This window comes from Canis lupus, chromosome 19 (assembly GCF_048164855.1).
Source record: "Canis lupus baileyi chromosome 19, mCanLup2.hap1, whole genome shotgun sequence".
Taxonomy (NCBI): domain Eukaryota; kingdom Metazoa; phylum Chordata; class Mammalia; order Carnivora; family Canidae; genus Canis; species Canis lupus.
In genome coordinates, this window is record NC_132856.1 from 34019320 (window position 1) to 34031814 (window position 12495).

Below are 12495 nucleotides of genomic sequence, written 5' to 3' on the forward strand. Positions count from 1 at the left end.
CAAAGAGCTAATCTCTCCAATAGTTAATTTGCTCTCAGAAACTGATATGAACAAAGGGTAATAACCCAATAGAAAAACCTGGCCAAGGAAACAAGCGCTCAGTTCACAGAAATCAAATAGTACTTAAACATATAGAAAGTTGCATAATCTCATTCATAAGAGAAATACAAACAAAGCCACAGTAAGATACAGTTTTGGTTTGTTTTTTTTTTTTTTTTTTGAAATGTCAGTCTTGCAAAGATCCAAAACTGGTGGAAAAGCGGGTGCTTGTCTTTCCTGATGGTGGTTGTATGAACTGGGGGTGCCCCACTGAAAGGCAATTTGGCAAGACCTATTGGAATGACAGATGTCTCTACCTGTGGCCTACAATTCCTGCCCTGGGAACTAAATCTCACAGCTATACCTTCATGAGTGTGAGATGATGGATATAAAGGCTGTTCACTGCAGCAAAAGGTAGGGGAGAGCCTAAATGTCCTCCAATCAGGGAAATGGGGTAATATATCACAGTTCATCCAAACAGCGGGACACCACAAACATGCTCTATCATTTGGACATGCAAAGCCCACCTGGATACACCATTAGACTGCAAAGGACAACCTCAGAATGATGTGTAGAGTATGCTACTATTAATGTACAAATGGGAAAGGGCTTAAGACTCTGTATTTCCCCTTTGTTTGTAGGGTCTTAAAAATATTCTGAAATCCAACATAAAAAATTAACAGCAGTCAAGTTCAAGGAGAGGTCAGGTGGGTGATATAGACAGGAAGGAAACCTTTCCCCATATCATTTTTTACACTATGTGGGTATGTTGTTCACTCAAAATATTAAATTAAAAAACAGAGAACTATTTGAACATTTTTTTTTTTTAAGAACAAGTATAACACTGTGCTGGTTGATGGACATGAAATCTGAGCTGGATTTCCTTGTCAAGGGCAGTGTGAACATAAGGCAGCTTGTCCTTTCCTCCTCCCACCCCAAAACCCCACGCCACACAGGGCTCTGCAGGCCAGGCTGGAAAGTCCCTCGATGTGCCTCACATTTTCTCCCAGTTCACCCTTTGGCCACACTAGGCATAGTGACAAAGATAAATAATCATGGACCTAAGGGCTGAACTGTGACCCAGGATGCTCAGCCGTACCATCCCTTCTGGAAAGTAGCTGGTTCTGCTGGGGTCACAGGCTTTTTGGTTTCAGAGGGACACACAGCATTCCCAATCCTGCCACCAAGAACTGTTTCCTGCACATCAGCTAGCTGAACGTCTCTGCAAACCTCCCAGATGTTCAGGCCCCACGTCCCGTCATCTTGCAGGGCACACTGCCCCAGGTGCCAAGCCTGACTCACCAGGGATGTGGCCGCCCATGTATCTGATGTGCATCTCATGCAGCCCAACCTCAGTGGGGGCGTATCTGACAGTGACCGTGCCGTCCTTGTTGTCCACAATCTCAGGTGTAGCTGTCTTCCCAGAAGGCATATGGACCTCTCCTGTTAGAGCACAGGGAGACAGGGCAATGAGCCCCCCAGCGACTTGCCCTGGAGAAGCTGAGTGCCAAGGCGCAGGTGGCCTTCAGATGCAAGAGCACTCATGGCTGCCTAAAGCATCCACGATCCACAACAGGAAAAGAGACATGTTTGCCTTTGTTCTGTTTCCTTTTCCTCCACAAAATGCAGCAGGCAACTCAAGTCAAAAGTTATCTACTTTTGTACTGACTAGAAAAGACCACAAGGCCAGTAGCATTAGCAGAATGTCAACTCAAAGAGAAACAGACATTAAAAGGAGGCTCGGAGAGAAAGAAAGTCTTGCACAATATAGACTTTAGTGTCAATGTCACATCTGGAAAGGTGCAAGAATAAGACAAGGCAGGAAGAAAGGCAGGACAGGAACCTGACAGTCAAGAGGGATCTAATACAGCCGTTCTTAACCTGGAGAGAAGCCCCGGCCTTCTCCAGGATGTAAACAAGTTATAAATCAATCACCCCCTTCAGAGACACCACATAATGTACGGAGAACATTCTGCAATCTCAGGGGCTCTTGGACCAATCTCCTACAGCAAGAACAAGGGATGCTGGGTTCAGGACCCCAAGTATTAGGGACAAGTGGAACCACCTCCCAGGCACTGTTCTGGAAAGCTGGTACAATCCAGGGAGAACAAGGTGGCTTTCATGACAGTGCTTACCAGTGATTTCTCCTTTCCTGACCGCAAACGGAATGACCAAGTCGAAAGGCTTGAACCCCAGGCCGTTCATGTCACTCACTGGGACATAAGCCTCTTCGGTTACCTAAAAACAGGAAGCAGTTGTCACTGGGGAAAGTGGACAACAGTGTGGGCCAGTGAAGCAACAGAGGGCAGAGCAACTGGGAATTTTGCAAGTCAGTGCAGCCAGGATTTGGGAATGTGGCTGTCCATCCATGGAGGATGGGCTTTGTCTAACTGGCCCCAGGGCCAGAGCAGAGCCTGAAGGATTGGAGAAGTCATGCTGACCAATTGCTAAAAAGTCACTAGGCATTTTGCTTGTAAAATTCCCAGCAGTGCTCATGGGAAAGTGAAAAAGTGAGAGACAGCAATGTCTGTGAGTCCCAAGAGGCTCCACCTGGAAAGGTTTAGTTGCTTGTGGCCTGGAAAAGAAGGTGCGTTTTAAGTGGCAGAAAGTAGCAGCAGGTGGTTTTCCCCCTGAACAGAAACCAAATGTGCAAGGGGCGGCCTTGAGAGTCAGCAGGAGGGCTGAAGACAGTCCAGGTTCCTCTGAACCGCGGTGACAAACTACACTGAGCGTGATCACAGATATGACGGCTGGAGATTCGTGGAGCGCATACGATGACACAGGTGGGTCTCATTACAGAGGAAGCGGGGATCATTGTGATGGACCAATCAGTGGGGGACAAACCAATGACCAGGACACCCAGAGGGCTTAAGCAATCCCCAGAAGCAGGCTGTAGCTTTTCTGAAATGAAGGCTGAGTAAACACAGAAACGCAAATAGGAAAAAAAAAAAAAAAAGTGTACCCAGGGCCTGAATCCAGGGGAACATGCATTTACCGGAGCCTCCTCCACAGCCTCGACTTCCCCATCCGTGGCCTGGTCGGTGGCAAATGGAGATTAGTTGGGAATCACATTGAAGGGACACTGCTACTTAGTAGGTTCTAAGGTCTGAGGGCTGCCTCCTCCCTGTCTCTGCTCCCTCTGGTACAGCAGGGAGCCACTCGCTCTGGCAGGATCCTGCATTCTTCCTCCCCTCATGGAGAACAAGTTGGCACCCTTTCTCCAAATGTCAAACACCCAAGCCCTTTGAACCCGAGATGCCACTTCTAGGAAGCAAGCCTATAACAATGGTAACCCGAAAGTCCATAGGTAATTGATATGTGCCATGGATTTTACTAGAGCTGTCTGTGGTCAAGAGAACTTGATGTAACCTAAAATGTCCATCCGCCAGAGACTCAGTTTAGCAAATTATGCAAACCTGTACACTAGAAGAAGCAACCAAGCCTGATGAATGAAATGTGGAAGGGTGCCTATGCCTATGAGACGAAAACAAGTGTATGTGGATGACACGATCCCTTGCACCAAGCTGATGGGTGTGTTGTGCAAATAGGGACTAGTCACTTCTGCAGCATGGAACTAGGAAAGTGGTTTCCTCTTGTTTGATAAAGGTCTGTGGTATTAATGTTTTAAAAGTCTATAAATTAAAAAAAAAAAAAAGTCTATAAATTCGGGTAGCCCCAGTGGCCCAGCGGTTTAGCACTGCCTTCAGCCTGGGGTGTGATCCTGGAGACCCGGGATCAAGTCCCACGTCGGTCTCCCTGCATGGAGCCTGCTTCTCCCTCTGCCTGGGTCTCTCTCTCTCTCTCTCTCTCTGTCATGAATAAATAAATAAAATCTTAAAAAAATAATAAACAGAAGTCTTTTAAAAAAATAAAATAGAAGTCTATAAATTCATTTTTTTAAACCATAGACGTTATGCTCCTGCTCCGATCAACCTGATAAGAGAGGGTCCCCCTCTTCTACCATCATCAACAAGAATTGGAAGGCCACCCCCTGGAGGAAGGCTTACATCCCTGCTTTACTCCTTTCTGTGTATTTTAGCATCTGCAGAAAGGGGACTTCACTTAGAAAGGCAGCTTTGTAAGCTTCCACATGGGGAACAGCCCTATCCCTGCCTCCTGGGGCTCTCCCACAGTGGCGCTATGTGCGGACAAAGTGGTCGGGAGCAAGATCTTTCACTGACCACACTATGAACTGGGACCTAGGACTTCTCAATGCTGATGAGCAGATAAGCCGCTAGACCTGTGACTTCATGATGTATTTAACTGAACCAGCCCTGCTGGGGCTCCTTGAGACGTGAGCTCTGAACACAGTACTGGGTGCACCCGTCCTTCTGGCCACAAGTCTATAGAGGGAGGCAGGGAATCCACATGCAAAGAAAGTCCATCTAGGTAAGGCTGGAGAAAGTCTGGAACTTTCTGGGAGAATACAGACCTAAACCCGTACTGTGGGTGACCTACCCCCACCCCAGGCCCCTTTCCTGCCTTCAGTAGTGGCTAGGGGGCAGTGTGTCTGCACAAAATATCCTTGTAATCCAGAGCTGAGGGGACATTCATTCCCAATGAGTTTGGTGGCCCCTACTTTGAGCCCCTGTTGCAGCAGCTAAAATGGCTCAAGATTTTTTTCACACTGACTTTTTCACTCGGACCCTCCCAACCCATCCCTAGCTCTTGGCACCAGCAAGGCTATGGCCTCTACCCAGGGGCTGCTCTTCCATGCTGCTATTCTAATCAACCAGATAAAACCCACTACAGGGATCCCTGGGTGGCGCAGCGGTTTGGCGCCTGCCTTTGGCCCAGGGCGCGATCCTGGAGACCCGGGATCGAATCCCACATCGGGCTCCCAGTGCATGGAGCCTGCTTCTCCCTCTGCCTGAGTCTCTGCCTCTCTCTCTCTCTCTCTCTCTGTGACTATCATAAATAAATAAAAATTAAAAAAAAAAAAAAAAAAAAAAAAAAAAAAAAAAAAAACCCACTACAGACTAAAACAAATTCTTGAAACTACAACTGGGACCCGTCTCTGTAAATAAGAACAATATAAACTCTCTAGCTGCATTTCTCTCTGCCCTGAAGGAGAAAAACACTCCCACACGAACAGTGTCAAAGTTGACAAGTGCTTACATCCTTGAGACCAAAAAAAAAAAAAGGCTCCAGATCTCTGGCAGAATGTTTACAGATAAACAAACATCTACAGAAAGGGGAAAAAAAGCTACAACAGATTATAGATGTTTGGAAGGCACGGGCTTCTGTTTGGAACAAGTCCCTTCTCTGCTGCTGCATAAAGTGAAATCATTAGAAGGGGCTTCGTGGGCTGTGTGTGGAGCCAGGTCACTGAGGCCTGAGGACTTTGTGGTCAGGCGTGGCTAGCTGTCGTGACATCAGAGGACACCACGTGAGGGGCAGTCGGTGGCCGTCCAGAGCAGGCACACTGGGCTCAGTGAACTTGACTCTGAGCCTTGTTCCTATACCTCACCTGCAAAAGGGCCGACAATGGTTTTACGGGTCAAATGAGGTTTCTAATCTTTTCCTGATTAAAGAACCTTCATAATCAGTGGAGAGTCCAAAAGTCACTCGTTGAATATGAAGGAGTCCCACCCTCTCTGGAACCCTTCATTCCAGGTGTTCCTATTCAAGAGACATGCTGCTTCCCGCATCTCTACAACATCTGAATCTTTTCTAAAACAGAGCTGGAAGCACTCTGTGTCCTGGGGTAGGAGTCAAGTCTCCAGACATAACGGCATCAGGAACCTCTCTCCTCCAGGCCGTGGAGATGAGGAAGGAGGAAGGAGGAAGAACTAGCAGGATGAAAAATTGTGGTGTCTTACTTATACACATTTTTTTGGTCAGAGTGTATCCTTCTGAACTGGGCTTATGCCAGGACCTTGCCTAAGATCCTTCACATGATGGATACTTCGATGGCTAATAAGATTCCTTAAAAATTCTTACAGCCAAGGGTCTCCGGATTTCAAGAGATTTACTCTGGGACTGTACGAGGTCATGACTGCTTAAGAAAAATTTTTTTAAAGAAAACGAAAAAAAAAGCGGAAGGGGATGTTGTAGCCAGGATTTAACAGATGGCAGCTGTTATCATCGCTGCCTGTCGTACCAGAGTGCTCTAGGGAAGGAATCGTCCTTACCATGACGGTGAAGGGGCTATTGGGAATGTCAACTCCGCCAAAGCGCACGTAGATGACATAGGTGCCCGGCTTGGCGGCCGTGTAGAAGATGTCGTACGTGCCATCCTCATTCTCGATGACATCGGCCTCGGCCTCGGTGCCGTCGGGGGTCAGAACCGTGCAGGTCACCTTCCCCTTCCCGGCGGTCTTGGCATCAACCACAAAGCCCACTTCCTCGCCGGTTTTCACAGTGGAAGCGATTCCAGGGCCTGGAGAAAAGTTCAGGAGAAGGGAATGGAAGCTCCAGCCGCGGACAGTTGCCCTGGAGGCCCGAGAACAAACCACGCCTTCGTGTGGTCTGTGTCGTCAATGCTCGCCCCTCGACGGCGGCCACAAGGGGCTGTCCCACAGATCACCCGGGGAAGGCGCTGCTCACGGGACCGTTCCATCCGTTACTCACTAAACAAGCTCTGAGTGTCAACCACATGTTGGACCCGGCTTGCCGGCATTCAGGGGTCTGGGGAAGACAGTCAGCTTCCCGAAGCAGACATCTACGGGGCATTTTCTTAAGGGCCAGGTACACACAAAAGGGAACCAAACACAGTCTCTGCTCTCAAGATGTTCCTCATCTCACAGACTTTGCAGGCCTGGCACCAAGGACCACACAGCTTGATGTGCTGTGTTCACACAGAGGGGGAGCTAAGTTACAGAAAAAATGATCTGTCGTGCTTCAGGAGTGTCCTGTAGCACATCTCTATAAATAAAGGTCCAGGAGTCTGTATCCCACGGTTGCCACACCGACAGAGGGCTTTTTGAGAAAACGGGTAGCAACTGAGTTCTGAAGGACAGGTACTCTTGGCTAGGGGAGACCTATCACCCCTGTCCCTAAACCATGACCAGTCTCTCTCTGACTGGTGGCACCCTTTCACGTGGGAACCACACAGCAGGGAATGCAGACTAGTGAACTAAAAGCCTATTGGCAAAAAGAAAAAAAAAAAGGCAGAAAGTGTGTAGAAGCAACAGGGAATGCTAAGAGCATGTTGTTCACATTCCACTACTGGGAATGGTAAGTAGCAGGGAATCTGGGGCCAGTCTGTGGAAGGCCTTGAATGACAGACCGAGAAACGTAGCCTCCAGTAGCCCCCTGGCTGAGAGATGATTCTGCTCAGGATCTGCCCCAGCAAGGGAGGGAATAGGGTCCAGAGTGCAAGGAATAAGTCCCTGCCCAATATTATCATTCCTACAGGCTAGTAAAGGCAATCTAATCATTCCTGGCAGAGCATAGACCTAGGGTTAGGGTGGATTGGTTTGGCCAGTGGTTCGAAAGTTCTCAATTTTTCAGCCCCAAATCACCATCTTGAGCAGTTTATAGCTTACTCTAAAATCCAAAAGCTTTTCTCCATTTAGAGCAAGATAAGATATGAGAGAGAACACATCCAGGGTAGACCTATGTTTAATTTAAAGAGATGCAAATCTGTTTCATTTCAGAGATGGGGATTCATGTTTTGGAATCTGCTGGAATAGTATGAGAGTAGCAAGAGCTATTCTCAGGAACAAAAGGGTCCGTGGTTGTCTTAGACAGTCGTGTCTCAGAAGCTAAAAGGAGTGTGATGTTCAAATATTTCTGGAGATATTCTGAGAGCATGGGCATAGTCTCGAGTGCTAAGGAAAAACCTAGATCCTTGAATGCGTTTCTCTAATGCTGACCTGAATTGCTCCTGAATAAATCTTGAATAATTAAACCATTTACTCATGAAAGGAAAGGCACACATTTGCAGCTTCTCATGGGAGCTGCTGCCACAGCTGAGATCTCAACAAACGCACCCACTTCAAAAGTAACATAATAATAGCTTCCATGTGCCTGGCACTGTGCTAAGCATTTTTTATGCCTGACCTCATCTAATCTTTGCAATGACCCTGTGAAACAGTCTCTGATCCTGAGAAGAGTTTCTTGAATTCAAAAGTTCTCAGAAAGATCTTCCATCTAAGTCTGACTGAAGCTCAGAGTGGTTGAGCAGCTTGTCCTAATCACACAGCCATTAAGTGGCAGAGAAGGGCTAGCCCCTGGCTTTCTGACTCCAAAACCCACACTCACCTGTGGCCAGGCACTTGCTAGCATCTCCAGTCTGTGTGGCCCGGATGCGATAGGGAGACAGTGGGATGTCGTCCCCGCCATAGGTGACCCCAATCATATAGCGTCCGGTCTTGTCAGGGATGTAGGTGACGGCATACGTGCCATCTTTATTGTCGTGGACAATGGCTCTTTTGGGTTTTCCCTCTTGGTCCTGTGGATCACAGAGAAATGCTACTTAGGATGTTGTCATCAAGACGTAAAAACCACTCATGGGAAACTGAGGCACATTTTGCTTATTAATTTATGTCTTATTCAGGAGGAGATAGAATTAATGGTTTAATACAATCTTTTCTTTTGGGGGGGTTGTGTAGGGAGAGGAGAGGCTCACGGATCTTTTTAACACCATATGGACATGGTCAATTTTTAGGAATTTTACTGTCACATGAACAAGTAGTGATTTAGCTCCGGATCAACTGAAAGGTAGAAAGACAAGTGGGCAGAGATTCCTGCTCTTGCACCACCACATCTACTGTCCCTCTTTTCTATAGTAAAAGGCTGCCAATTCTTGGCTGGGTGCACTGCTTCCACTTCTTAGCAAACTCTGCCACTAGGTTACGGCCATATGACTTGTGACAAAGTTCCAGTAAATGAGAGGGAAGCAGAAGTCATACAGAGTTGCTCAAGATTGCTGATTGAGTTGAAAATCCCCCTTTCCCCTTCTGCCTTTTCTCCTCCTGGCAGCCTGCCATGTGTACCAGCTCATGGTCCATGAAGAGACCTCAGGACAGAAGCCACATGGCACCCAAGCGACTTGCCACCGAGCTTCTTTAACAAGAGAGAATTGTCCCCTGTGTGAAGGAACTCTTATATACATAGCGCCTTAGTCCTAATTAATCTGATGAGTCATTTCAAGCATTTTATAACCAAAGCAGAGGAATACTAGATCAAATACTAGAGATCAAAATACATGAGATTCATTCAAACATGGTCCTTGGAGCCACACCTTCAGACATCTCGCTCAGGCAAGCATATTTGTTCTTGCACAATTACTGACTCTCTGATGGGAACAAAATCCATCAAACATTTGTATCAGGGCAGAAATTGGTTATTAAAAATCTTGTTTTTATCCTTGGCCCAGAATTAAGGTCTTTATTAATCAAGTTTGACTCTAGAAAATAACTCAAAGTTACCGTGATCTGAACAGCAAGCAGGCCTTCCCCAGCATCTCGGGCATCAATCGCAAATTCCACAGGCAGGCTGGCAGGCACACCATAGGAACTGAGGCCAGGGCCACTGGCAGTCACTTTGCTGGCATCATATGTGGGAAGAACCTTGACCTTAAAGGGACTTGAAAGACACATACATATCCCAGTCAGTGTGGACACCGTCATCTCAGCTACATTTGATCTTCCGTACACAAAAAGACTGGGCTTGAGGGGGGTGGATTTCTATAGCAGGTAAGACAGCGAGTGCCTTATGTACTTTAAATCCAGCAAAAATTTAAAACCATGTGACCGTCATATGCTTTCTGTGAGTGCATTCCACGGGATACACACTAATCCCCAACTCAGTTTGGGAGACACGGTTAACTCATTTTTGTTATGCTAAGAAAATGTTCACCAAAATGGGAAGGGAATAGTGGAATTAGGAAACAATGCTGGAATGATAAAATTATCATTTTATCTCATCTTCTTCTATTTTTAATATGCTTCAGATGGCAAACTACCTATTAGCAAAGTAATACATAAATGTAATTTATAAATTACATACTGCTACATACTTAGAGCTATATGTGTATCTCTATATAAAAATGTGTATATTGGGGGTATGGGTAAAATTTTTTCATCCCAAGGGGTATAAAAAGAATCCTTTGGAGGTTGTTCTGAGAGAGGAAGAGCATATGCAACATTTCATATTCGTTTGAATGAGGAACAAGGTTTCTATCCAATACCCTCTGGGAATACTACTGTCAACCAAATCCTCAAGTAAAGAAGTGAAAAAGTAAAAAATCTTTGCTCTAATCAGAGAACTACCTGCAAGGTCACTGGAAAGAACTTTGATGAATTAACACATTCCTTGTTTCTTCAAAGATTCTCAACTCCTTAATTTCAGCTCATCTTTAAATTAAAGATGGCCAGAAGGAACAAAATAGGAGGGTACAGGATACCAAGAGAGGATTTGCCACAGATATCAAGGCTAGTGTGTTGTAACACCTGTGCATAGAATGCAGGTTCTCGCTGATACCTGCTGATCAGATGGTTGGATGGGTAGACAGATGGGTGGGTGGGTGAGTGGATGACAGATGGGTGGATGGATGGGTAGATAGATGGGTGGATGGTTAGGTTAGGCAGATGGACAGATGGATAAATGAATGGATGAGTGGTCACCAGGACAGTGCTGGCCAATCTTACAGAGGGGTGGGCTTCAGGTTGGTTTGGACCCCCTTCTATAAGTGTCAGGAGCTTACCTACGAGGGATCTCCTCATCAGCATATTTAACTGAGACCATGTAAGGCCCCTCCTGGGACGGGGTGTAGGTCACTGTATGTGTGCCATCCCCATTGTCCACTATGTTCACTGGCTCCACCAGGCCTGAGAAAAGAAATGAAAGGTCTTGAGGAACTGCTTAGACTCTCCTTCACTCCACCTTCAGCTTAGCTTGAACAGAATCACATTCATCCCCAAGAGCTATTGGTTTTCACTTATGAGTAACATAAAGGCAAGCAGGCCATAATCAGAGGCCCAAGAAATCACAGGAGACAGGATCCCCAATTCATGGTTGCAGAAATGACCCCAAGAGACACCTTTAGCTTTCTGTTGGCTAAAGTACACTCACTGAGCCCTTGAATATAATTACGGAGACTGCCTGTGCTTGTGCGAAGACACGTGTTGTAGGCATGCTATCCCCTTTCAAGCTGGTGAGGCATGCTTGGGATGTGGCAATTTTACTCTATAGCTGAGGTACAGCCAAAGAGTCCACAACTCTGAACAGCAAAAGTTAACTAATGGGCTGGCCAGTCAAACTTATGGTCACCTTTGAGCACAGACCATTATGGTGCCAGCAGGCTGGGTGTAGGTGCAGGGCAGGAGAGGATGCCAATCTCATGGGGTGAGGGGATCTTCAAAGTGATGCCTGCGGGGGATGGTTAGAGACTATGTTAAAGCATAATCAAGGCAGGCATTGGGTTGGTAGATTCCAGATCCCAGTTCTGAACATGAGCATCAAGAATGGGTCGATTGCAAGGTAGGTTAAGCAAAGCATGGCACACTCATTAAGCAAAGCAGATGAGGCAAGAATAAGGCAATTTTAGGGGTAAGACTAGCAAGAGGCATTCAGATCACATATATTAGAGCAGCAGCCAATAGGAATATGCAAACCTGTCTCCGTAAAGTCACCCTTCGGGTCACCTTTAAAGAACTCTGAAATGGCTTTCAAGGGGCTGCGCCATGACTGGGAATCCATCTCATCAGCTAAAATTAAAAGGCTGTTACTTCTGAGGCTTCCATAATAATATAATAGAGATAGATATCTAAGTAAAGCCTCCCCCCTCTCTCATACACACACACACACACACACACACACACACACACACACACACACAGGTCTTAAAGCTCAGTAACTATGCAGAATCAGATTCCAGCCCCATGACCTCATTTCCCTCAAACCACATCTGCCCTGAGCTTCAAAGGGCATAACCTCCTGCTGAACCCCATTAAGTAGAAAGTTCCTCTTCAAAGAAGGAAACCCTCGTTTGCCACTTCTGTAAAGCTAACACATCACTAGGGAAAAATCCAGATAATTTAAGAAATTAGGGAGAGAATGGCACATTTTAAATACCGGAAGAGGAAATGTGATGGCCTACCAAATAAGGTAAATTTCAATGCACTTCAGGGCTCTGTCCCAAAATGGCCTGCTGGTCATACCAAACCCCAGTTCCAGGCTGCCAACAAGGCAGGCCAAATTGTCAACAAAGGCCATTTCCTAAGAGATCCTCTCCCTCCAGGAAGTTGGGACAATGACAAAGGCATGCGTCCCATGGGCTGCGTAGCTGTCATTTCTAGAAATTTGGGGTGTGTTTCACATGGGCACCAATGTGGAACAAGGTGCTATAAGGCATCTCAAAAAAAAGTTTGCATTACTTCCGAACCTACTGCGCACCCAAATTCTAGGCCAAACCCAGTCACTGCACAAATGCAGAAACATACATGTGAGAGCCCAAATCCTACTGGCTTCATCTCACTGCTTAAGAAAAATGAAAATTTACAAAGA

General features: G+C 46.3%; 1 protein-coding gene across 7 annotated transcripts in view; it reads right to left on the reverse strand.

Moving 5' to 3' along the window:
• FLNB (filamin B) overlaps positions 1 to 12495 on the reverse strand; it is a 138537-nt gene that overhangs the window by 23471 nt on the left and 102571 nt on the right. For 2 of the 7 annotated variants that reach the window (XM_072785699.1, XM_072785694.1), the window contains exons 26-33: positions 11604 to 11696; positions 10694 to 10817; positions 9417 to 9573; positions 8248 to 8437; positions 6174 to 6421; positions 3002 to 3073; positions 2175 to 2277; positions 1342 to 1482 (exon numbers count right to left, since the gene is read on the reverse strand). In XM_072785699.1, the coding sequence (XP_072641800.1) occupies positions 1342 to 1482; positions 2175 to 2277; positions 3002 to 3073; positions 6174 to 6421; positions 8248 to 8437; positions 9417 to 9573; positions 10694 to 10817; positions 11604 to 11696 (1128 nt within the window). The remainder of the gene's footprint in view (positions 1 to 1341; positions 1483 to 2174; positions 2278 to 3001; positions 3074 to 6173; positions 6422 to 8247; positions 8438 to 9416; positions 9574 to 10693; positions 10818 to 11603; positions 11697 to 12495) is intronic. The other 5 variants (XM_072785695.1, XM_072785698.1, XM_072785697.1 and 2 more) reach the window with 5 other exon arrangements.